General features: G+C 43.4%; 1 protein-coding gene across 2 annotated transcripts in view; it reads right to left on the reverse strand.

Annotated features, from left to right (window-relative positions):
* Positions 1 to 27,504, reverse strand: part of jak2b (Janus kinase 2b) — a 70,342-nt gene that overhangs the window by 15,956 nt on the left and 26,882 nt on the right. For both annotated transcript variants that reach the window (XM_056295473.1, XM_056295550.1), the window contains exons 5-15: positions 26,108 to 26,253; positions 17,410 to 17,701; positions 14,741 to 14,860; positions 13,594 to 13,751; positions 12,183 to 12,294; positions 10,112 to 10,298; positions 8,526 to 8,650; positions 8,075 to 8,209; positions 5,924 to 6,011; positions 2,205 to 2,332; positions 1,345 to 1,483 (exon numbers count right to left, since the gene is read on the reverse strand). In XM_056295473.1, the coding sequence (XP_056151448.1) occupies positions 1,345 to 1,483; positions 2,205 to 2,332; positions 5,924 to 6,011; positions 8,075 to 8,209; positions 8,526 to 8,650; positions 10,112 to 10,298; positions 12,183 to 12,294; positions 13,594 to 13,751; positions 14,741 to 14,860; positions 17,410 to 17,701; positions 26,108 to 26,253 (1,630 nt within the window). The remainder of the gene's footprint in view (positions 1 to 1,344; positions 1,484 to 2,204; positions 2,333 to 5,923; positions 6,012 to 8,074; positions 8,210 to 8,525; positions 8,651 to 10,111; positions 10,299 to 12,182; positions 12,295 to 13,593; positions 13,752 to 14,740; positions 14,861 to 17,409; positions 17,702 to 26,107; positions 26,254 to 27,504) is intronic.

Consider the following 27,504-nt stretch of genomic DNA (forward strand, 5'->3'; position numbering starts at 1 on the left):
CCGGGGGATGTAGCGCAGCGCATGGGAGGATCACGCCCCCAGTTTGTCCCCCCCCGAACAGGCGTCCCGACCGACCAGAGGAGGCACTAGTGCAGCGACCAGGACACATACCCACATCCGGCTTCCCACCTGCAGACATGGCCAATTGTGTCTGTAGGGACGCCCGACCAAGCCGGAGGTAACATGGGGATTCGAACAGGCGATCCCTGTGTTGGTAGGTAACAGAATAGACTGCCACACCACTTGGGCGCCCTTCAGTTATCTTTTTAATTTGTGGAATAGAGTTTGCTTGTTCTATGCAGAAAAAAAACAAACTAGTATAACATCAGTTCATATGGTACATCAGCTGATCCAAAATCCTGCGCCATGTGGATGCAGGTTTTCATTTCTACCAAACACGACACAATCTGACATCAACAACAAGCTGCCCCCCCGCCCGCTGATCAGTGTTTGGTAATACTGAAAACCTGCACTCGTGGTCCCAATGGCACATGGGTCAGGAATTGGTGGCATATGGCATTGTAAGTAGCATCAAACTGTTGAACATTATGCCCTGATTTCTGTTTCATATTAGGTGGTTCTTTAGTAATGATCATGGACTGCATGTCATAATGTACTTTAGTTTTGTTTTACTAGCTCTCTCTTTTTTATTCTATGAATAAAAAGAATAAAAGAAAACAGACAAGTGCATGCAGGGCTGCCCCATGAGGGGGGAAAAGGAGAAAACCTTTCTGGGGCCCTCATCCTAAATATAATAATAATAATAATAATAATAATAATAATAATAAAAACTTTACTTATATCGCACCTTTCTAAACAACGTTACACGGTGCCTCACACAATATAAGCAATGATAATGGCAATACTTGCCATTGAGTGAGCTCTGGCTAAACAGATGGACTTTAAAGACATTATAAAGGATTTTGCATCCTGTAAGACAAGGAAGAGGCTATATAAGAGGCAAAGATGAAGCCATAAGGTAATAAATTGCATTTTCAATTAAGAAATGTGTGGTGTAAGAGTAGCAGATCTTTGTTGACCTTGGTGTGTGTGTGCCTATGTCGCTCCCATTAGAGTAAGTCTCTCTCACTTTACATGTTTGTGTTTAGGAGAGAGACAGAGAGAGAAAGAAACAGCATGCGTTTATATGAGTAAAGCAGATTTTTTTTTTGGGGGGGTGGGTGGGGGCATTCACTGGACCTTTTCAGGGACCCAGCCATTTCTGTGGGCGGGCCTGAGTGCATGGGCATGGTCAGTGTAAGTCAAGTTAAAAGGCCTCAGTGCATGGTCAACTATTGCCCTCTTCTGGTGAACGACTGGTATAGCACCAATGCCTGTACTCACTCTCTTTGGGCAGGACGGTGATGCCAATGCCAGGGTCGCTAAGTTTGATAAAAGGTGGGGTTCTATTTTGGCGGTCCTCTTCTCTGATCAGAAGAACATTTTTAGCACACACGTTCCCATGAGCCAGGTTCTTCTCCTCCTGCAGAATGAGACGTACGGATGGAGAAAGAGAGATGTTAGTCTGCTGAAGCTGATAAAGGTACTAAATCAACAATACATTACTGTTGCTACAAACTATGCTCACATTTGACTCAGCATTTTCTAGCATCGAACATACAGATTAACATGAAACTGCCTGTTTTTTCCCCTTTTCTTCACTGTAGTACAACTACATCAATTTTTAATATTTGGACTCAAGAATTACAGAGGAATGCTTTCATAACAAAATCCTCACAGAGATGTGGAAAAAGTAAAACAACAATCGGTGTAATTCTTACACGAGTAGAAACATGTATTACATCACTGTGTTGCATCACAGAGCTGTTGTGTGTCAACTGACTGTTGCTGATAAATACCAGTTAAGAAGAAGAATGCTGAGATGGTCATCCTTGCATTTGTAGTTTACCCTCTGCACAACAGTACAGGTAAAGGGGCTGTTCCATCCCACTCACTATCAACCTGCTCTCATGAAGAGCCCATTGCATTTTTGAGGGAAAAAAATGACTGACTGTTTGAATAGTAATGATAATAATACATAATCTGTAATATAATATATACAGAATCTGTAATGGTTGTGTTTGCGTCAATGGATGGACTACAGCTGTGCATAACGTAATTCGGATGTTCACCATCCCTTTGTGATTGGTGGACAAACGCATTGATTTCAACAGCGTTACCAAAAGCCAGACACGCAGTCGTACCAGGAAGTGCATGGCCCACGCCAGCTGCTTGGCCACCTCCAGCTTCCACAGGATGTTCACCGAGTTCTTGTTCTTCTTCAGGTAGGTGTCCAGCGAGCCAAACTTCACATACTCCTGCACCATGATGTCTGAAACCATTTTACAAAACCGGATTAGCATGCGCAAAATCTATGGAGGTGTTCGGGCCAATTCATAGTCCAGATATAATGTACACAGATGGGTGTCCTCTGCGGTCCATGCGGACCGAAATGACTTAAAAGCCAACCTCAGCAGATATCCACACAGAATGTCTCCGCACCACTCAAATATTCAGTTTGTCACATACCTAGTGTATAATTTTCACCACCTCCAAGCACACCTGGAGTCACAAAATATGGCTAATGAAGATCATAGGAAATGTAGGCTTAGTCTACGCTGGTACACTTGGGAGTATGGTAGGCGACAGACTGTCTGTCTACGTACATGTATGCGCCCTGCTTTTCAAGACCATATCAGCGCCTTTAGGATTACAGCATAAGTCTCGACAACCCATGCACTCCCGTGAGACTCTGTCTCCATGCTTTTTTAGGATGAGCCAAGTTTAAATACCATAAATTGGTTTTACGATTACAACCTCCAAAACCACGACTCCTGGAACACGGATGTCTGAAAGTACACATTGTTATTAATTAGTGAAGGCTCTTATTCAAGGTGATTTAAAATGTAGAATAGACAGAAATTCAATGCCCTGTTAAAGGACATTTTACCAGGGTACTTGGCTTAGTCACGAATAACCAACCTATGAATGTCTGCCATTGTGTAACCATGTCGCTCAAGCTTAACAAATTGAACATTTTTTACCTGTACCACTACCAAATGGGTCTTCTCAGTGTCATGGCTATTGATGAATAGACTAAGTGTTCCAGACTCAGCTACTGAACATGTGCACATTCTGATATCGCCAATTAAAAATGCAAAGACTTACTGTTACCCCAGTGACTTCATGAAGCCTGGGGTTAATTTGGTTTTACACACTGAAATTGACCAAGTCATATGGTTACTGTTCATCAATGTTTTATTACTTCAAGTAGAATAAGCTAAACAAGGAAGTTTCAGCTTGTGGGCAAAAAATTGTTCAGTAGACTGTGTAATAGACAGAGGGAAGACCAAAGGGTTGTCTGAGCTTCTCCTGGGAACTACTCAAAGAGGAGCGTGCAAGCAGCAGTGTGTGTATTCTTTTGCAATGGTGAAGAAGAAGAAGAAGGCCACTTTATTTTGTCATTTTAGGTTACGATGAAATTGTAAGTTACAATGCAATTTGTTCTCTGTATTTAATCTATCCTATTGTATACGACTAATGGGCTGCTGCAGCGCCCGGGGACCAACTCTAGTTCTTCTTTCCATTGCCTTGCTCAGGGACACAGGCAGCAGCATTAACCCTAACATGCATGTCTTTTTGATGGTGGGAGGAAACCCACGCAGACATGGGAAGAACACGCAAACTCCACCCAGAAAGGACCTGGCATGGCCTGGGCTTCGAACCCAGGCTGTTCTTAAAGTGAGGCAACAGTGCTAACCACTGGGCCACCGTGCTGCCCTAAGCTACAACAACAGCTAACTTATAATTTGAAAATGGCTAAGCAACAAGTTAGATAACCAGTTGAACTGGACAGCAGAAAGGCATGGTTTCATATTGGTAGTATGAGCAGTTTGTCTTACACAGGATAACTTACGGTAGTAATTCACAGTACAGCTGCTTGCAGACAAATCTATTGGTAGCAGGCTAGTGAGATAAATCAAGCAAACTATCTTTTTACAAGCCCTCATCTTCCAAACAACAGGTTACTCGGTAGCCTGTTAACCCTCAACAGACAATGTTAGAGGTAGCATGTTCAAAAAGATCTTTTTCCATGTGACATGTTATCTGACCTCCAGACAGTCTGTCTGGAGGTCAGATAACAATTAGTATCCTAATACAGCTGCTTAGCCTACCAATTGGACCTAGCGTGGACAAAACTGTGAAGTGTGGACAGAATCTTTGCCCTCCAGGCCTGAGTTATGCAACCACAGGGTGAGTGGTGTGCACAGTAATAATGGGTGTGCATGAAAATTAAGTGGGCTTTCTTGAGCAGACTAAGAGCAACCCAACCCGGCCTGTTGCTAAGTCACCAATCTGAGGATCTGGATCACAGAGGATGGTTTAGATCAGTCATTCCCAGAGACTGGGTCGGGACCCACAGGTGGGTCGCAGGAGATTTTATTTGGGTCGTCAAAAAAATTCGCAGTTTCTTCCATAGTATTTTATTTAAGATCAGTATCTACAAGTACACCTTTCAGCCACATGAGGGAGCTTGGTATTTCTACCACACTCACAGTCTCCAGCCAGAAATAGACAATAGACTGAACGCTGAACCTGATATGCGCATTGCGCTCTCCTCTTGTACACCGGACTGGAATGCAATACTACAAAGCAAGCAGGCCTGCCTATCATATTAGCAAGGTGTAAGTAAAAGTGATGTACAGCTGGATATTTGGAGCAGGCCTAAAAAGATAACAGCCAGGGTTAGGAAATAGCACATAATGGGCCTAATTGAGATTTGACGTGGAATAGACCTGATGTGGCTAACGAATTGATTGACTGTTTGATAACAATAGCTGCACTTATTGCACTGATTTATAGATGAGGCTTATTGTGAATTGGGTCACAATGGCTTGTCCTTTTTAAAAAGTGGGTCCGCAGAAAAAAAAAGTTTGAGTAACACTGGTTTGGATCATGAGGAAATAGGTTAGTATTCTGATATCAAAAGACCACAACATGAATTGGCACCAGCTGTTCCTATTGCACCCTTACTTCATCATACTGAAATGGAACGCGCCTGTCTGTCTGTCCTTTGATTTTCTCGACAACCGTTCATCCGACCGACTTCACACTTAGTGGATGTATTGCTGAGGACCCCAGGAAGTGCAGTGTCGAGTATGAAGTTGTTTGGATGAGCGGTTGTCGACAACATCGAAGGACAGACATACGTATATATACAGACATACAGAGAGACATTCTTCCCACGGCGACTGGACGAACAGCGCCACTCTGCCATTGCAACCCACATTGTGGTGGGAGGGGGGGATTACACCTGAACGGGCACTGCACTAGTACTTAAACAATGTTATGATTGGTGTCTACCGTTGTGCCCTTCTCTACCAGCACTTCATGCTCTCATGGCCTGTTTTATTTGCACTCACACTGAATTCACTCCAACTAACACGTGCTCTTTGCTATAATATGATTACTATTATATATAATATGGCACTCCATGTTGCCAGTTGGTAAAACTTTACCAGCTGATTTACCAGCTGATTGCTGACTCTTATAAGTCACTTTGGACAAAAGCGTCTGTCAAATGAGGAAATGTAAACAGTTAGGTAAGCTTGTAGTGTAGTGACTGGTCTGCATTTGAATGAGTGTGTGTCTTTATTCATACATTAGCCTAACAACTGCTTCCCCAGCTGAAAGCAAAATCACAACCTATAACAAGAATGTCAACTAAATTGTGTGTGTGTGTCAACCGTCTAGTTGAGCTAGCCCTTATCAACGCCAAATACTTGGTGAAAGGTGTGTATGTGTGTCTCTGATGCGACAGAAAGAAAGCCTCGTTTCTCTTAGCTACGACGACAACGGCTGATAAAGTAGAGTTGGGTTAAATGTGTGAATTTGAGTGTGTATTTCTCTAAGGCACACTTACTTTCCTCTCCGCAGACACACACACCATAGTTGAGGACCAGGTGCTTATGGGACAACTGGCTCATCATACTGGCAGCTTCAAAGAAAGACTGGGGAGAGAGAGAGAGAGAGAGAGAGAGAGAGAGAGAGAGAGAGAGAGAGAGAGAGAGAGAGAGAGAGAGAGAGAGAGAGAGAGAGAGAGAGAGAGAGAGAGAGAGAGAGAGAGAGAGAGAGAGAGAGAGAGAGAGAGAGAGAGAGAGAGAGAGAGAGAGAGAGAGAGAGAACAGACTGGTACAAAAATAGTTTCTACAAAACTCGAGGACCAAAGAGATTGAGAAAAAACATGTTCGGCATTTGCTTTCTTTTTGTCATGCGTTGCAGAGCACTTTCACATACAGTAAAGAATAGATTCATACACAAACACAAACTCTCATCCTACCCCAACTGTTAAAATATAGACAGCGTAAATCAGGAGATGGAGCTCTTCTCTATTTGCACTTCCTTGGCCCCCCCCCTTCTCTCTCTCGCTCTCTCCCCCCCCCCCCCTCTCTCACACATCATTGGCTATGACTATTCTTTCGGACTGACGTCATTAAACAGAGCAAGGCAATACATAGTTTAAGCTCATGTCAGTACAGTTTTTAAAAAATTATGGATCATCCGGGAAGTGTAGTGGTCTATTCCGTTGCCTACCAACATGGGGATCGCCGGTTCGAATCCTTGCGTTACCTCCGGCTTGGTCGGGCATCCCTACAGACACAATTGGCTGTGTCTTCGGGTGGGAAGCCGGATGTGTGTGTGTGTCCTGGTCGCTGCACTAGTGACCAGGGGGGAGGGGTAACCGGGGGGGGGGGGACAGCACGATCCCCCCCACGTGCTATGTCCTCCTGGCGAAACTCCTCACTGTCAGGTGAAAAGAAGCGGCCGGCGATTCCACATGTATCGGAGGAGGCATGTGGTAGTCTGCAGCCCTCCCCGGCTTGGCAGAGGGGGTGGAGCAGCAACCGGGGACAGCTTGGAAGAATCGGGTTATTGGCCGGATACAATTGGGGAGAAAAAGGGAGGAAAAAAAAAAGATTTGTAGGGATTGGGAGTGAGGTGGGAGAAGGAGGTGTGTCTCTGAAATCATGTTGATACAACATCAGTAATTGGGTTGGGGCTGGGAGTGCAGCAGAGATGAAAATTTCCACCGGATGAGGATGGCACAACTAACCCGACCCTCACTGAAAGTGGTTTGGTGAAGCTACATCGGCCAAAGTTGAAATCATACCAAATACAGATCGGTTTCATCAGGTGGAACGTAGACGCGTCTAAAGCTCAGTAAAAGTGATTTAGGGTTTAATTACATTTTAACCAAGTCACGGCACTTCAGTTAATTGAGTTTGAGTTTTTAGCATCTAACTGGTTTAAATAATTGTGATGCTAAAACTACCATCCGTCATGTAATGTGTCCTCAGCCAACAAATACTACAAGGCTCCAACATATTTTAATTTTTATTTCTGAAAATTATTTATTGCAATTAAAAAATGTGGCTGATTACCTGTAGCAGAATACAATTCTTGACAACAGTTAATATCACAACGGACAAAAGGGGATTTTCTCTCCAGCTAGTTCTAAATAAAATGTTTCACAACAACACTGCGACCAAATAACATTTTCATGCTTCTCTTGTACAACCTTTTGTACAACTCCTTAATTTTTCTAGACCAGGAAATCATTGGCTTTGTTGTCCGTGTGCTTCCAGACATTCCACAACTGCGTGGAAGCCAAGATATTTCCAATTCTCTCGGCCTCGATCAAGTTGGCGCCGTGGCGTTGCTCTATCTGACCGTTTATTCGTTTTTATGTTTTTGGGGATTGGTTGATTAGTTGGCCTTACATGCAAAAAAAATAAAAATGTCAATTTAACTGCCAAAATAACCTTTAATTTACCATCTACAAGGAGTGTGCTGTCGCTTTCCAAAAAATTTCCAGCCACTTCCCCCCAAAGACCTGCTAGGTTCTCACATCAGTAGCAAACCTTTAGGTGATGGCAAGTGAGAGGTTTAAAACTTGCTGCCGGATTACAGTGGGACACATCTTTACTGTACAAGACATTGCCAGTGTGCGCACACACACACACACACACACACACACACACACACACACACACACACACACACACCAACAGACCTCGGAGTAATGCCTGTGAGCCTGGTCGAGGACTTTCATGACGACATCCGTTTGGTGCATGACCCCGTAGTCTCCGAGCTCTTTGCGGACCCCCTTGAAGATCTTGGTGAATGTCCCTTGACCTAGACTCTCCCTCTGAGAGGAAGACAGACAGATTATAACCGTTAAGTTGGAAAAATGAGCCCCCCTGGATTCAAGAATGTCACAATGCACTGAAACAGAACCAGCACTGATAAAAATTTTAGCTGTATTCTTTAGCCCCCTCCGAGAACCATCTGTCCTACAACCTCTTACTGTGGGTACGAGGTTAAAACAAGAACAAAAACACTAATCAAATGAGGTTTTCAATGCTGGTGTAGCATGTAGCACTACTATACATCCGTATGTAAAACACTTACAACACTGCTGGAGACACAATGACCAAGACTGCATACTGAAATGCAAGGCTTACAAACTCCAGATGCTCTTTCCTGATCTTGTGGAACACCATCTGGCTGATGCTCTGACGCTGCAGCGACGGCGAGAGAGGCACTTCTGAGTCCTTATTACTCCTGCATACCAGAAGGCATGACTTTTCTGTCAGTGGAAAAGAAACCTCGTTATTTCAAATTAGAATATACAGAGTTATTCATCACAAATTACAGAATCAAGATTTCTGCATGGTGACAAACGTTTATTTATAGGGTTTGTGATGTGTGCATGTGTAATCTGCCCTGTCAGGTCTACATTTTGATGGTGGTCACGTGGCTCAGGTCATAGGCTGTTCTGGTGGCATCTGGACACTGCTTGGCATCCTCCTCATCATACTCTTCATGTATCTTATAAGTCCACTATAATTCTGTTATCCTCTTTAAATGTTGTATTCTGTAAATTGTGTTTTATCCTGTACACACAACATCCTTTGCATGTTGTCTGTTTTGGGAGAGAGAGCTCATCTGTTGCTCTCTGTCGTGGCAATTACTGAATTCCATGCTGACAGAAATGAGGAACGAGACAAAAATCTCTTACAGTACTGTCACATGATTTCAATATATGTTCATGAACAGATGCATCCAAGCCAAGGTGCCTGAACGCATGCCGGTCAATACAGTCCAGTCTCTCTTTATAAATTTATTTCTGATTTCTCCCAATTTAGTGGCCAATCGATCCCTATTTTAATTCAAACACCCACCCTCGTACTGCATGCGTTCGCCAACTGCATCTCTCCGGCCGGCAGTCTCAAAGGAGACTGCCTCCCCACTTCCGTGACAAGGCGACTCCAGGCCGAACCACTGTTTTTTCTGACACACACAGAGACGCATTCACGTGATGAACACAAGCCGACTCCGCCCCCCTCCCGAAGACAGCGTTGCCAATGACTGCTGCTTCATCGAGTCCGGCCATAGTCGGATCTGACGAGACCGGGGTGCGAACCCCAGTCCCCAGTGGGCAACTGCATCGACACAAAGCCGATGCTTAGACCGCTACACCACCGCGGACCTCAGTCCAGTCTCTCTTATCGGACAGTTGTCTGTTCTTCCCCTCCTTATCTCATGTCTTCCAGCTCTCATCCACCAAGGCCACTTCTCCAATTTACTGCGTACAGACTTGCTACACTCAAGTGAGTCTCCCATACAGTCAACAATAAACAACAGGCCCTTATTTGTGCACCTGGAGAAGACACTTTATAAGACCACCTTTGTTCTACTACACATGGACTTCAAGCATCCATCCAAGCAATGTAAGGTCATGGTGAAAGATTAAAAGTAAGCAAACATCAAATATGAATTGCCCTCACACCCTCCCTGAGGTTTCTTCCTATTTTTTCTCCCTGTTGAAGGTTTTTTTTTTGGGGAGTTGTTCCTTATCCGATGGGAGTGTCTAAGGACAGGATGTTGTATTGCTGTAAAGCCCCCCTGAGGCAAATTTGTAATTTGTGATATTGGGCTACACGAATAAAACTGGCTTGACTTTGTGTGTGAATTTAAGTGTCAGAGCCCCAGTCTGCTAAAAAAAGCTAAATAAATAAATAAATAAATAAAAGGTAATCCACAAGACCTTTGGATTTCGGTGGGCAGCACTTGCTGAACTGGAAAACAATGCCATCGGTGCGCACAGTTTCCTTCTGGTAGCAGCTGAGCAGTTCCTGCAGGCTGCCGAAGTTCCTTTTGGTTCCGCTGAGGTTGAACTCCCCATTGGCAGACCTGGTGATCTGACAGTGCTTATATTCCACAGTATTGTACACCTGGAGTACACACAGGGACGAGCAGACAGTCAGTACACAAATGAGTCTTCGTCTTTACAGCCCAGGGAAGCTTTTGTAGTATGGTCGCAATACTGGCGCTAGTTTTGACTCCCAAGATTATTTTCATCGCATTTAAGTACGGTAAGCCAGTTAGCAGCCGATCAATCAATTGTCTGCATTAGAAAAATAAAACCCAAAAGTGGGATGATATAATAATCTCACATGACACAACATGTAAATCCATCCATCCGTTATCCAAACCGCTTATCCTACTCAGGGTCGCGGGGATGCTGGAGCCTATCCCAGCAGTCATTGGGTGGCAGGCTGGGAGACACCCTGGACCGGCCGCCAGTCCATCACAGGGCCGACACACACACACCTAGGGACAATTTAGTATGGCCGATTCACCTGACCTATATGTCTTTGGACTGTGGAAAGAAACCAGAGCACCCAGAGGAAACCCACACAGACACGGGGAGAACATGCGAACTCCACACAGAGGACGACCCGGGAGGACCCACAAGGTCGGACTACCCCGAGGCTCAAACCCAGGACCTTCTTGCTGTGAGTTGACTGCGCCAACCACTGTGCCACCACAACATGTAAATATCAACAAATAAACAAAAATTAAAGCTGCTGTAAGTAAAATTTTGACTTCATCAGAGCAAAAGATGACCATTATGTATTGAGGGTGGGGGTTTGGAAAGAGTTGTTGATCTATACCAGCTGTAAAATGCCAGGCTTTGTCCTCTAATGATGAACATCCAATAGAGGGCGCCCCCAGCCCTTTAGAAATCCTAACAAAACTATGGGTCCTCACATATTCACCTTTCCAAGAGTTTCAGCCTTCCAATAAGGACAACACAACCCTGTAACACAACCCTAGAGAATCTTAAAACACCTGCTCAAAAAAAAATACAAATTACATCATAACAGCCATTCCAAAAGCAGAATATATATTATCGCTTTTGAGAGGGGCTGAAAACCTTGCAGCTATAAAGGCATAACACCTGATGCCGAGCTGGCCATACTGCAAGACAGGTATGCAGCATCTACATTAAGCCATGTGTGATAAGTTATAAAAACTGCACAGTGTTTTATAACATGATTAGTTATAAATATTGTAGTGTTTTACAATATCATTACTTGATGGATGTCTGCATTAGGTAGCTTGTGAAATTGTGAGGCGTCATTCGCGTTAGTCATGCCACTTGTATGCCACTGTCAACTGTCCGCTGATGGTGGTCACTTGAGAAACACTTCACTTACCTCCCTAACCTTCCCTCCCTATCATATACGCCAAGTTTCAGAAGAGGGAACTGAAACTATGGACTATGGAAAGACATTTTGCTGATGCAGGATTTCCCTTCGCTTGCGTACCAGCAGCAAAACCCTACTGGTTTGGTCTGTGTCTAAAGCACGATCTAGTAGAAGTGTACGGCAAACTTTTTATTGTGCGCAAGTAAACAAGCTTTTCTTGCTTTAAACCCCCCCCCCCATCTTTTTGAGTGTAAATTTGATGCAAGCAAACTGTAGATATAAAGTGAAATAACAAATGTGAATGCCAGGGCTCACAATACGAATACACAACGCCAGGGCTACAGTTAATATTTCAGCCCTGCATTAAAAAAGAAGAATTCAATCCATTACATGAATAAATAGAACATTCTCAGCTATTCTTATTTCGTCCATTTCTTTGACACTGTAAAGTCAAAGAGTACAGAAGTTTCACTTGAATGATCTACTGAAGATCTACTGATCTGATTGGCCTTCTATGAAGAGCAGTTGTGATGAAAATATGCAATGTATATTTTCATGTATATAAATTGGGGGAAAAAAACAGCAAGTCCTTTCTTCATCAGAGCACAGGTATACTTTACATACCCCTAGAGGGAAGGTCAGGAAGAACTTGTTGAAGTCCTTGGGGCTACATCGCAAAATATACAACCCCCGCTTGTTTCCACACTTCTGCAGGCGGTTAATGGCAAACTCCATTCTGAAAACAAGAGGACACATAGGGATGCAGACAAGTGGGATGAGCACTGTGGTGTCCAGTTATCTTTGCACACTTATTTCGATGGTCAACATGATGTGCAGTATCTGAAAAAAGGGGATACAATAAACAAAATTATGACTGCCAGGATGGTGAGGACTTTGGCTGATTAGTCTGTTCACTCTACCAGCCACATGGACCCTCTCCATGGACTGTTACAAGAGTGGTTACCAGTGACTAAAAACAGTAACACAGACACAGTGTCAGTGATGCGAAGCAACACTCTCACACAGCACCCTAAAGCTGTGTGGTCAGCTCCCCCTTGTGGAGCGTCTTCAAGCCGCTAAACGGGAGTAAATGAATGTGTGCGTGAGTTACAAGCCGGGTCCATGAGCTGCTTCGCATTAACAAAAAAAAAAATCCAATATTCTCTTGCTGTAACACACTTTCTCCCACTCTTGGGAGCCGTCCTGGTCACTGCTCCACCCCCTCTGCTGATCCGGGGAGGGCTGCAGACTACCACATGCCTCCACCAATACATGTGGAGTCGCCAGCCGCTTCTTTTCACCTGACAGTGAGGAGTTTCACCAGGGGTTGACATAGCACATGGGAGGATCACGCCATTACCCCCAGTTCCCCCTCCCCCCTGAACAGGTACCCTGACCGACCAGAGGAGGCACTAGTGCGGCGACCAGGACACATGTCCACATCCGGCTTTCCACCCGCAGACACGGCCAATTGTGTCTGTAGGGACGCCCGACCAAGCTGGAGGTAACACGGGGATTCAAATCGGCGATCCCCATGTTGGTAGGCAATGGAATAGATCGCCACGCTACCTGGACGCCCACACACCTTTTCTTGATGAATAAAAAAAATTGTCTCTTTAAAATACAACATTCAAAAAGTTTTTCTTCGTTTGATCAGAGGATAATGCTATACTTCTGTCTCTCTAACAATGCAGTGGTATGTCCCTTGTGAGTATTTTTTACCACTAAGCTACCGTTCTTAATAGGCCACTGTTTTGGTATGGGTTGTAAAATATTGGAAAATAGCGTGTTCATTTATTGAATCAGTTAAAAGATAAAAATCTTGTTCAGACTCAAAAGGCACAAACATATGAGAAAATAAAAATTAAAAAATGATATAGTGTAGCTTCTTAAGATTTCTGTCATAGCATTTAACATCACCAGGTAGTCTGCACATGTTGCTATGAGGCCATGATTCCACAGATGACAAAATAAAAATGAGACCCCCCCCCCAAAAAAAAGAACACAAAACATGAGTACTCTTAATACGACTTACGAAATGGGGCCATGGCAGTGGGAAGCTGTGGCCTCCACAAGCCTAGGGGGTGCCACCTCCTTGCAGAGGTAATGGTGTGCATCTGTGGTTAGCCGATAGTAGCCGTCGATGAGGCACACAAAGGACAGTGCTTTGGCCAGGCTGGGGAACTCCAGCTCCTGGGACAGACAGGTGTGACACAGAAACAGTACTTGGATTCTTCCGTGCATAAACAAGCAAACTGCTTCCTTTCTTTTGAAAGTTACACAACACTCAATTTCCCCTTTCTGTGGGTGGGAAGTTACTACTGGTCAACTGTTGTGGCTGGTAGTTTTGAAAGAAAGAAAGAAAGAAGAAAGAGAGGTTTTGTGTGCTCAACGATGTACTTTGGTTGGATTCTAGATTCGAGACAACGCAGCAAAGGGATTCTCAAAATAACCTGTACACTTGAAGGCAAAAAGCAAAAAACTACGAATTGGTAATCAGCAGATGGTGGATCTCGGCTATACAGTATTCTCACACTTTCCATGATGGAGTTCACCGTTAAGGAATTTAGTGCCCTGCTGAGAGAGCGTGATTACATGTGCGACCTTGAAACAAAAATGGTTTAAAAGCTACAATCCTGAAGATCATTGTTTTTATCTGCTGTGGTTATCAGAGCTGCGCTTGAGCAATCGTGTCTGCGGGGAAGCTCTTTTACAAGCTTGTTCTGGCATATTTGCTTGTTAGCCACATAACTTTGCTTCTTCTCGAAACTCGACACCGTCTGCTTTCTTCTTCCGCATTTGACTGCTATGCCGAAGACATAACAGTATGCACCGTATCATTTTTCTGGGAATTCCCCACCTGAGAGTAATCCTTATCATGAACTACCAAGTGCTCATGATTTGATATTTGTGGATTAGCAATTGCTAGCATTAAAAAAAAAGCAAATTTATTTGTCTATCCCAGCAGTCATCGGGCGGCAGGCGGGCAGACACCCTGGACAGGCCGCTAGGCCATCACAGGGCCATGTCCACACCAGTCCCCGCGACCCTGAGAGCAGGATAAGCGGTTTGGATAATGGACGGAAATTTATTTGCAATAAAATCGTCTTATACAAATACTTGCACAAGTTACACTAGTACAAACTAGAAATTGGCTCCCCTGTAGTAAGGGGTCCCCTTACCTTTTTCTTGCCGTCATGCTTGTTGATGGTAACCACCCGGCTCTCTGCAGCACTCTCCTTGTTGGCCTGTTTGATGCTGATGTCAGTGACATCAGGGAAGTCACACAGGGTCTGCAGTTCCTAATCACAGGCCGAAAATGTGGCCCAGACAAAGCACATAACATGTTTCATAAGTGTGGTTGTAAAACAGGGGAAAATAAACAAACTGACTAACAGCATAACAGAGTATGAAAGGAGTATTGTCAACAGGATGTAATGGCAGTCGACTGACTGGAAGAGTGTGGTGTGTGTTTGTGTGTGTGTGTGTGTGTGTGTGTGTGTGTGTGGGGTGGGGGGTGTTATTTTGATTTTGATATACTCTGTTGATCCCTGTAGCGGAATTATGTTCTGCATTTAACCCATCCTAGCTGTGTAGCTAGGAGCACTGGGCAGCTGCCGTGCAGCGCCCGGGGACCAATTCCAGTTTGTCTTACCATGCCTCGGTCTGGGGCACAGACAGGAGTATTAACCCTAACATGCATGTCTTTTTGATGGTGGGGGAAACCAGAGCACCTGGAACCCACCGCAGACATGGGGAGAACATGCAAATTCCACAGAGAGGACGACCTGGGCTGACCCCCAAGTTTGGACAACCCCGGGATTTGAACCCAGGACCTTCTTGCTGGGAGGTGACAGAGCTAACCACTGGGCCACTGCGCTGCCAAAAAAAAGTTAAGGAAGTTCATGGCATATGGGATAAGTGGGAACAATATTTTCATGTTGTCCATGGTCCCCTGAACCTAACATGAAGAGAGGGACCCAAATAGACCCAAAGGTCACCAGGGCAGCCAATGATCCCAAGAGCAACAGCCTTGTTGGAGGGCTAGAGTCTAACATGTTTAATTGAACTCTGACTCATCAGGGACCAGAGCTCATTCACCAGTCGTCTCCAGTGGAGTCAGTAGGGACGACTAGTCATTTGCTTTCACGGTTGCCTTCGTTCATACTGAAGCGTATTTGATGATTCATTCCAAATGTTAACATGCAATGTTTCAGGAAATCTGGCCAGATTTCCAGGGGAAGGTGCTGTATGTTTTAGCATACCTATCGATGCAACTAACAATTCAGCTGTACTGCTCTTTGAAACTGTCTATTAATTTGTTAATCAACAGGATCCATTGAGCTACAGCGTGTACTGAAAGGCATTAGCTAGCTAAGCCACTGTTGGCCTAATGGCCCTTAATTGTCATTTCTAATGCACTTTCATGCATTGTGTCATTGGATGACCTTTATAGTACAGCTGTACACAGGAGAGCTTTGTCCAACATTAGTGACACTGAACACCCCCTCCATACCGAGTCTGAGCTGCTCCCCTCAGGGCGATGCTACAGAGCACCCCTGACAAACAAAAATATCTATAAGGGATCTTTTGTTCCTAGTCCAATAAATTTCATGATCAAACTGCAATAATTTGCACTCTTCTGCATTGAATATATGCTGTACACTGCGTGTATGTTGTTGTTGTACAATTGTGTGTGAAGCGATGAGATTTGATGTTCTGATGTAATGTGATGTTTTTCTTGTATCCCAGAGACCAATGGTGAGTTTCTGGCCTTGGCTGGACAATACATTTTCATTCTATTCTGTTCTATTCTGTTCTTCTGAATGTGGCTTTTGGGAATGATAAAGTCACATTTGCAGCACTTGATATTTCTATTCAACATTTTCATGTAGCCAACGTAGTGCATACTGCTTTTCGAGTAACAAGTAGAAAAAAATACCCCCCTCCAAACCAAAGAGGCAGGTACTGTAGAAAAGCAGTTGATACTTATACAACAGTTCACCACCATGCAGGGGACTTATTAAAGGGTGGAACCAGTAATTAAGCCTCTGTTCCATCAGCTGCCTTGGCATGTGGCTGATTATTATTCTGAGGATTCAAATGGAGGTCTTCCTCCATTGAAAAGAGTTGAGCTGGCTGGTTAGAATACCAGGATGAAATTTTGGGATGCACCAGCCGCTGTAGCCTGTGTGCAGAAAAAGTTTGTTTCCTGTCCTTTACCCAATAAACAACAGTGATAACAAAGCTATATGTACTGGAGAAATTCATTAGATGATCCCAAACAGCACTGTGTCACTGCCGAATCATATACTACCATTCTCTACTCATTCCCGCCAACATCTTTAAACATGACAAAAGAAAAACAAAATTTTTTTTTAATGCCGCTACGCTGCTCCTCTGACTTCGTTATCATTCTAGGGTTGACAGAAACATGATTAGGGCACAATGGCTCAGATCCTTGTACTCTTTACTATTAGTAGCTGACACAGAACTTGATCAGCATTGGCCTGTGATCTGGTCACTGATGTTTCATTCTTCATGGTGATGAGCACCAGCTAAAATCTTACTTTTTCATTTCAAGTTTGTTAGCCAAATAAGTTTACACATATTGGGAATGTGCCTTGGGAAGATGCTCACCATAAAAACACAAAGACATGAGCGCAGCATTGTGATAGTAGAAAAACAAAAGAACATGGTCTATAAGTATCTAAGCACCTCCAAATTTCTAATTTACAAGTGAAATAAACCATGGAATGCATTTTTATGCATATATGAGTACACGGTCAGGGGTTTGTGTGTGTGTGTGTGTGTAGCAGGGAGTGCAGGTGACAATGTTCCTGGTACAAACCTGCTCAGAGTCTTTGTGCCTGTCTAGACACAACTGGATGCCACTGTCCGCTGCCACCAGGACGGTGAGCTGCCCACTGTTGGGCTCCTTGACCTGGAAGGTCTCTGTGAAGAAGGCCCTCTCCAGGGACTCCATGCTGATGAGGTATTTGAGCTTGAGGTCTCGCGCTGTAGCCCGGCACTGACTGAACTGCTGGATGAAGCGCTTAAAGCGGAAGCGAATCCGCTTACGTGTCAGGAAACTGTATTCCTGGATCTGTGCTCTCATGTCCTTAGGCAGGAAAGACTTGTAGCTGGGGGTAAATGAGAGCAGGAGAGAGAGAATTGAGAGTAGCATAGAAACTGCTTCCTCACAAGGCTGAGGAAGCTTTTTTTTTTTTTAACAAACCCTATTTTTTTTAAACCAGCCTATCTTATGGAGGGAAAACTGGGGGAAAAAAAAAAGTACTTTATATCTTAGTGCTTGGGTTTTTCGGGGGTAAATACTGGCTGTGGATGAGCTGGACTCTTCCGACAATCATTCGTAGTATCAAGTTACAGTTTTAGCCTTTATTTGATTGTAAGCATTCTGTAACATGCCTGGGTTTCCATTACAGGATGCAGTAGTCACTAGTTCACCAACCAAGACTGACATTTTTTTTTTTTAACTTTTGGTGATAACCATTTAATTATTCAAGAATAGACCCATAACATGTCAACTGGTGAACATGATAAAATGTCAGGTGACATTTTATTTTTTGAAAGTGGGGAAGGGTGTGGTGCCAGGTTTATAAGATCAATATTCTAATATTCAGTCTGCTAATCCTAGGACCCCCCCCCATACAGTTTTTCATTCATATTTTTTTGCCCATTTATCATTTTTATTCTAAGTTGCTAATTTGTACAGCCAAGAAAGATAAGCTCCAGTGGTGTAAATTCATTTGCACTTCTTGCCACAAGTGGCGATACTGACCCATAAATAGCAGAGTTGAACACGAGCGAATTTTTCTCAATTGTGAACAACTTCCAGTTTGATAAAGTGTTCCTGATTCCTGAATCAAAATCAGAATCGGTATCAATTTTATTGGCCATGTAGGTTTGCACTACATCGAATTTGACTCAGGTTTCGTGGCTCTCTCAATGTACTTAACATACAGTATAAATGGCTGATGCGGACATACATAACTCCGGTTAAAATACATGAGTTTAATGATAACATTCCTGATACTTGTATCAAGTGTAAGGAGACAAGAGGAACACTATATCATTGTATATGGGAAAGTGTGAAAGTGAAAACCTTTTGGCAAGATGTTATTAATATGATCTATCAAATTTTATCAAAGAAATTACCATTGGATCCCAAGCTTTTTATTCTTGGTATACATCCTACCCACCCAAATTTACAAAGCAGAGAGTTCAGGTTCATAGACATGTGTATACAAGCTAAATGTATAATTGCTCTTAATTGGAAAAATGTTGATGGACCAAAATTGGAACGTGGTTCAAAGAAATGGCGTCAAAGATGTCAATGGAAAAGATAGCGTATATTGTTAGACGTAAACAGAATGTTTTTGATGATATCTGGAGACCCTTTATGTATGTTTTAAGGCATAATATAAATGTTGGCAACTTGCTTCAGCAAGAACAAGCTTTGGGGGAGTAGGGTAGATTTATATGATCGTGTACACTGACCAGAAAAACACCCTTTAAATCTTTTCTTTTTAATGTTTTTCTTTTTTTCATCTTTCTCCTCGTTACTTTTGTTTATTTTATATAACTTTCTTTTTTTTACTTAAGTGGTTAGGGATTGGGTTACGGGAGTGAGAACAGGGTGAAAAATGTTTGCTGTGTTTTGTACTATTGATGTACAAAAAAAATAAAAAAATAAAAAAACACAGAATAACAACACGACAACGCAACAATCTTCAGATATATACACAACAAAGTCCTGAATGGAGGGTAGGTTGGCACCAATGATTTTCTCTGCAGACTTAACTGTCCTTTGCAGTTTGTCCCTGTCCTGTCTCGTGGCCGATCTAAACAAGACAGTGATGGACGTGCAGAGGACTGACTGGATTATTGCAATGTAGAACTGAATTAGCAGTTCTTGGGGCAGGTTGAACTTCCTGAGCTGGCGGAGAAAGTACATCCTCTGCTGGGCCCTTTTGATGATTGTGTCTATGTTGGATGCCCACCTTAGGCCCTGGGAGATTGTTGAACCCAGAAATCTTTAGGTTTTCACCGCAGACACCATGCTGTTGAGTATGGTGAGGGGGGAAATGTTTGGGGGCTCCTCCTGAAGTCCACTGTCATGAGTGTGTTCAGCTCCAGGTTGCTATGGTCACACCAGAGGGCCAGTTGATCAACCTCCTGTCTATATGCAGACCCGTCACCATCCCAGATAAGGCCAATGATGGTTGAGTTATCTGCAAACTTCAGGAGTTTAACAGATGGGTCACCTGTGGTGTAGTCATTTGTGTAGAGGGAGAAGAATAGAGGGGAGAGCACACATCTCCAGGGGGCGCCAGTGCTGATTGTCCAGGAGCTGGATGTGATTTTCCCCAGTCTCACCAGTTGCCACCTGCCTGTCAGGAAGTTTTTAATCTACTGGCAGATGGGGGCTGCGACAGTGAGCTGGGTAAGTTTGGAGTGGAGGATACCTGGGACAATGCTGTTGAATGTTGAACTGAAGTCCACAAACAGGCCCCTTGCGTGTGTCCTTGGGAAGTCGAGGTGTTGGAAGATGTAGTGCAATCCCATGTTGATTGCATCCTCCATTGACCTGTTTGCTCGGTAGGCAAACTGCAAGGGGTTGAGCAGCGGGCCTGTGATTTCCTTCAGGTGGGCCAACACCAGTCTCTCGAAGGAGTTCATGACCGCAGACCTTAGGGCAATGGGCCTGTAGTCTTTTAATCCTGTGATACGGGGTTTCTTGGGGACCGGGATGAGAGTGGAGCACTTGAAGCAGCAGGGGACTTCACAGCGCTCCAGTGATCTGTTGAAGATCAGTGTGAAAATGGAGGCCAGCTGAACAACACAGACTTTCAGACAGGAGGTTGACACACCATCCGGGCCAGGTGTTTTCCTGGTCTTCTGTCTCTGGAAGAGCTGGTGCACATCCTCAGCACAGATCCTGAGTGTGGGTGGGGGTGGGGCCGGTGGGGAGGGGGGAGGGGCTGGTAGGGGGGGCAGTTGGTTGTGCGTTGTGGCCAGAGAGGGTGAGGGGTGTCAAAGTTTGCTTATCAAACCTGCAGTACAACCCATTTAGATCATCAGCCGATTGATGGTTTCCTGTAGTGTGGGGGGATGGTCTCCTGTAGTTGGTAATGTCTTCAAAGTAGCACCTTTTTGCCACTCTGATCTCTTTTCTGAGTGTATTTCTGGCTTTGTTGTCGTTGAAAGTACATAAAGTTTTGGTGGGCACACACATGTCCTCGCAAAAGCTGATATAAGATGTCGCAGGCCTGGAGCTCCAGTTTTGACTCACTAGTCCATTTCCTCACACTTTTAACCATAAGCTTTGCAGATTTTAGGTTCTGCCTGTAGGTTGGGATAAGATGACTCAGACAGTGATCAGAGAGTCCCAGGGCTGCACGGGGGACAGAATGATAGGCGTCCTTTAATATTTATTTTTGCATGCCCAATAATCCGGGTAAAATAATAATGATGAATAATCCAAGTAATCCAGACAGAGCCAGCATTTTATAATGCTGTAATTGCAACCATTCCCAAATCCTCTGTGAATAGTGCACATTGCTATTGAAACGCTACTTAATGGTCATGGCAATTTGCATATGAAATCAATCGCTGTTTTTGGTCATTATGCCACTGTATTGTTTATCATCACTTAGATGAGTGATGAATGTTTCTCTCTTAATTAACGTTGTGTCCAGATGAACTGATTCAATTTTCTGTGGTCCTTTGATATTGTGTAGCTATGATCCAGAGTGTTTTTGTCTCTGGTGGGACATTTAACATGTTGTCTGTATTTTGGCAGCTTGTGGCTGAGGTTAGCTCTGTTAATATCCCCAAGGATAATGAGTAGGGAGTCTGGATATTTGCGCTCCATGTTTGCAATTTGATCAGCCAGGTGTTTTAATGCCTCTTTAACACAGGTCTGGGATGGGGTATAGACACTGATCAGAATCTACTACTACTACCACCTCCCAATATACCCAGCATCTCTCCTCCACACATGTCCAAGCCATCTTGATCTTGCCTCTCTTGCTTGGTTTCCAAATCGTCCAACCTGAGCTGTCCCTCTAATATACTCGTTTCTAATCCTGTCCTTCATCATTACTCCCAATGAAAATCTTAGCATCTTCAACTCTGCCACCTCCAGCTCTGCCTCCTGTCTTTTCGTCAGTGCCAGTGTCTCCAAACCATACAACATAGTGGGTCTCACAACCATCTTGTAAACCTTCCCTTAAACTCTTGCTGGTACCCTTCTGTCGCAAATCACTCCTGACACTCTTCTCCACCCTGCCTGCACTCTCTTCTTCACCTCTCTGATTCTGACTCCTCTGCACTCCCTGTTACTTTGGACAGTTGACCCCAAGTATTTAAACTCATACGCCTTTGTCACCTCTACTCCTTGCATCCTTACCATTCCACTGTCCTCCCTCTCATTCACGCACATGTATTCTGTCTTGCTCCTACTGACTTTCATTCCTCTTCTCTCCAGTGCATACCTCCACCGGCTCTCCTAAATCACACCCTACTCTCGCTACAGATCACAATGTCATCTGCAAACATCATAGCCCACAGAGACTCCTGCCTGATCTCTTCCGTCAACCTGTCCATCACCATTGCAAACAAGAAAGGGCTCAGGGCCAATCCTTGATGTAATCACACCTCCACCCTGAACCCATCTGTCATTCCAACCGCACACCACACCACTGTAACACTTCCCTCATACATATCCTGCACCACTCCTACATACTTCCCTGCCACTCCCAACTTCCTCATACAATACCACACCTCCTCTCTCGGCACCCTGTCATGCTTTCTCTAAATCTACAAAGACACAATGTAACTCCTTCTGGCCTTCTCTATACATCTCGATCCAACATTCTCAAGGCAAACGTCACATCTGTAGTGCTCTTTCGTGGCATGAAACCATACTGCTGCTCGCTGATCGTCACCTCTTTTCTTAACCCTGCTTCTATTATTCTTTCCCTTATCTTCATGCTGTGGCTGATCAACTTTATACCTCTGTATTTGCTAGTTCTGTACATCACCCTTATTCTTAAAAATCGGTACCAGTATGCTTCTTCTCCACTCCACTGGTATCCTCTCACTTTCCAAAACTGTATTAAACAATCTAGTTAAAAACCCCACTGCCATCTCTCCTAAACATCTCCATGTCTCTACATGTATGTCACAGGTAGTCACTGATCAGAATAAATGATTAAAATTTCCACAGTGAATAGAAAGAAAGAAAGAGAAAGAAAGCCACTTTATTTTTGTCATTGTACAGGTTGCAATGAAATTTGTTCTTTGCATTTAACCCACCCTATTTGTATAGGAGCAGTGGGCAGCTGCAGCGCCCAGGGACCAACTTCAGTTCTTCTTTCCATTGCCTTGATCACCCTAACATGCATGTCTCTTTGGTGGTGGGAGGAAACCGAAACACCCGGAGGAAACCCACGCAGACACAGGGAGAACATGCAAACTCCACACAGAAAGGACCTGGGATGGCCTGGGGCTCGAATCCAGGAAATTCTTGCTGGGAGGTAACAGTGCTAACCACTGGGCCACTGTGCTGCCCAGTGGTTAACACTGGTGGAATAGAATGGTTTACAGTCAATGAAAAGGTCTCTAAGTGAGGGCTGCATGATTTCTTCAACTGTGACATCCGTACAGCAACATTCATTTATGTAGACGCATATGCTGCCACCGTCCCCCCCCCCCCCCAATAGCTCCATTTTGCAGTCTGTTCGGAGGAGTTAGAACTGAGGCAAATGAAGTGTACTGTCCGTTATGTACTCACTAAGCCAGGTTTCAGTGAGACACAGGGCGGCAGATCTGGAAAAGTCTTGAGATTTTTCCGTTTATGAGGAGTTCATCCATCTTGTTGGCCAGAGAGCGGCCATTCACCAGGTGAATAGATGTTGGCACGGTTCTAAATACCCCGCTGTCACAGTTCATTGAGTGCTCCAGCTACCTTCCTCCTTTGAAAAAGCTCAGCCTTATCTCCACTCTTTAAATCAATAATAATTGCTTATACCATGAAAGAAGGTTTCCCTTGCCTCCTTTGCAATATTGTGTGCAAGATATATATATATATTTTTTTGGCTTCCCCCCTTTTCTCCCCAACTGTACTTGGCCTATTACCCCACTCTTCCGAGCCATCCCCGGTCGCTTCTCCACCCCCTCTGCTGAGCTGGGGAAGGCTGCAGACTACCACAGGCTTCCTCCAATATATGTGAAGTCGCCAGCCACTTCTTTTCACCTGACAGTGAGGAGTTTTGCCAGGGGGATGTAGCGCATGGGAGGATCCTGCTATTCACCCCAGTTCCCCCTTCCCCCTCCCCGAACAGGCACCCTGACCAACCAGAGGAGGCGCTAGTGCAGCGACCAGGACACATGCCCACATCCGGCTTCTCACCAGCAGACATGGCCAATTGTGTCTGTAGGGACGCCCGAACCAAGCCGGCGGTAACACGGGGATTTGTACCGGCAATCCCTGTCTTGGTAGGCAACCGAATAGACCTCTACGCCACCTGCACACTGATATTATTGACTTTTACATATAAGCTAATATGTGGCACAACCTACTGAGCTGCAAGCCAGGACAGATTTAACAGGTAGAGAGGAGGAACAAGGAGGACCTTCTATCTAGCTTAAGTCAGTGAACTAGAAACTAACCCAGGACATCTCAAAATGTCAGTTCGAAACCCCAACTGCCTGCAAACATCTGAATTAGAAACATTTACTTTGCGCTCAAGTGTCCTTGACCAAAGCATAATTTGTTATGGTGGAGGTGTTCAGTGAGTAAAAGCAGAACAGTGTAGTCATACTTAGCAACTTGGAAGCTAATGTGCACAGCTGTAGGAATGTGAAGTACTGCGTTTGCTGATGAACAGCATGCAGTGTGTTCCCCACACAGGGCCATCTGTGGTGCAAAACTACAGTATTTTCATAGGCACCACAGCATCATCAATAATGAAAATTCAATTATGAAAGCCAAGGGGGCATGCATGATGTTTGTATGAGGAGTGAATGTTATGAAAATTAAGTGAAACTATTGGTGATCTATTCAACAAGTTAAAAACATTATGATTAAAATAAAATGCATCTTAAAATAAAATAGCATACTACACCTTAATAGAAAAGTAATCTTGCAGGAACATATTAGCTTAATTAAATATATTCATTTTTAAAATAAAGCACTGCATTTGAAAATTATTTTGATGTTCCATTTTGGTGAGTTTTAGACTGATATATTGTAATTAGAATTCATTTTACATCTATTTGTTTCTGTGGACATTTCAACTTTGAAGACACTATTTTTATGTCCATTATAATTCTGTTATCCTCTTTCAATGTTGTATTATGTAAATTGCGTGAACACAACATCCATTGCACGCTGTCCGTCTTGGGAGAGAGATCCCTCCTCTGTTGCTCTCCCTGAGGTTTCTTGTTATTTTTTTCTCCCTGTTAAAGGGGTTTTTTAGGGAGTTTTTCCTTATCCGATGAGAGGGTCTAAGGACAGGATGTTGTGTTGCTGTTAAGCCCACTGAGGCAAATTTGTAATTTGTGATGTTGGGCTATACAAATAAAATTGATTTGATTTGATTTGATTTAAGACTTTATTTTAGTGACTTGCCATTCCATTCACCATCATTGTCATTTAGGAAGCATTTGGTTTTAGACAGCTGTCTCTTCCTGTCATGCCCACCAGTAAGACCTTGCCTCGATCTGATCTGCCTGGAAACATTCGCGGACTGCTTTTGGGTTCCCTGTGCAAAGTAGGTTGAAGAATCTTCCCCTGGCGCTATAGCCACTTATCACATGTCTTGGTAACGACATATATTTCTGCTAAAATTTTACAACATATGAAATTTTCTATCTGACTTAAGCACATGATTAGTGATGGCAACATGTGTTTTTCCCCTTTAGCTTTGCTAAGCATAACTGTATGTTGATAAACACCTATTGCCATCATCAATCAGATTCAGTAAAACAAGATCAGATCATGGTGTGTCGCTAGTCTGTTAACTAGAAAATTTCACACTGTAAAATTTTAGCAGAAAAAAAAATATATTGTACTTACTGTGACTTGGGACTCATGACGGCTGTGCAGATGAAGAAGATTCTTCTGCTTATTTCGCACGGGCAAACTAAAAGCAGTCTATGAATCATACTTTGATTCAGGAACAATACAAACCCTGACACAAACCCTTCCATAGTTCATGTGCTGAGATGATACTAATGTGCCCTAGTGTTTTGCATATTCGCATCTATCTACATTTTTGTTAAGATTTAGGAACTGGATGAAACCTGGTCACTTCTTTTCAAACCAATCAAACTTGATTTATACATGGCATATTAGATGCATAACAATACAATTCAATGTGCTTAAGCTGTAAGAGACTACCTATTTGTATATGTGTAGAGGGTAAAGACTGTATGTATTATGCATGTTTGTATGATCCCGGGTGAGGTAAGGGACAAGGGTTAAGTTAGGGATAACCCCTACGCCCTTTCAGTTGTACCTTATTGTGTGGTAAATATTCAGTGGTGACATCTGCCTTTCATTGGCTGTCCTCATCATGTCCAGAACAGCCATACCCAGGCACTCCTCCTTGGCCTCATGTGAGTTGGGGATCTTCACCAAGCCATTGATGAAGTCATACCTCCACTATACAGAAACAACACAAGTTGAGAGGATGGGGGTTATCATTGTCATTAGGACTGTAGGTAATACTTGGGTTAAATGTAATGCATACAATATATATTAGACAGAAGACAGAATTAACTAGGCAGTACTTAACATGTGTGAGAACTAAGCAGTCGAGACCCACTACCTTCAGATTTTTCCTATGTGTAAAATAATCGTCAGGTTTATTTTTTTTTACTCAGTACAGAAGATACTTTTCCTCAATGTTCTTCTACCCAGACTTCCTTGCCTGTTGAGCTTAGTCGAGTTAATTCATATGGAACTAAATCATGGTTAAGAGTCCTTGAGAGCTTCACATTCACGTTACACTCAAAAAAATGTAAATACAACAAATGACCATTCATGGCACCCCCTATCCTTTGACCCTCAATGCAGATTAGGAAAAACTCTGCAGGAAATCACTTCATGTCTTTTGAGTTTCATGTGAGCGGTCAAATTCCTGTGAAATGTGACTATTGCTCAGCTGACAAAATCCATGATGACGTTGCGTCATGTCCAGTCAGTCAATCAGTTGCCGCCACATCATTGTTTTTGCCAGCTTTGGATTTCTCCTACTTATGTACAGATAATCCATGCTTAAATCATAATTTTTTTAAAATTTTACTGGTATAGGGCCTTATGGATTTTGTTTTACCAAAATGTTTCCAAAATTCTGTTTTATATATACAACAAACCCATGTTACGTGTTGTTTACTGACATGTGCAAAGTGTGATGCATACACTCATGCACAAAGACAACAGGGTTTCTGCGAGGGAGTGCAACAGATGGACTACAGACAAATTACTTTAAATCCTATGATGAAGGGCGATCTGGCTAAATAATAAAATTTCTATATTTTAAAAACTTTTGGCAATATATAATATATAACTCGATATTTACGCACTTTTTTAAAATGGCTTGTCAGATTTTTTGCAATCAGAAGCATAAGTTAGGCTAAACAGCCTTTATGAAATGCATTCAGTGCAACAGCTAAATGGCAAGAGAAACATGTAAATACTAAAATTTCCTTAAAGTTGTTCTCAAACTTGAATGCAAATTTTGGAAGCACTTTATGAGCCAAAAATTCACAACTTGGTAAATTATATCTGGGCTCCATGGCATAAAAATCATATTAAAACCCACAAGAAATGACCCAACTCATTTTTATTTGCAAGCCTTGAACCCAATCTTTGGCTCATCATAAGGCTCTTCTGTTGTTAAGTGAGTTCTGT

The sequence above is a fragment of the Lampris incognitus genome, chromosome 1, assembly GCF_029633865.1.
Source record: "Lampris incognitus isolate fLamInc1 chromosome 1, fLamInc1.hap2, whole genome shotgun sequence".
NCBI lineage: Eukaryota > Metazoa > Chordata > Actinopteri > Lampriformes > Lampridae > Lampris > Lampris incognitus.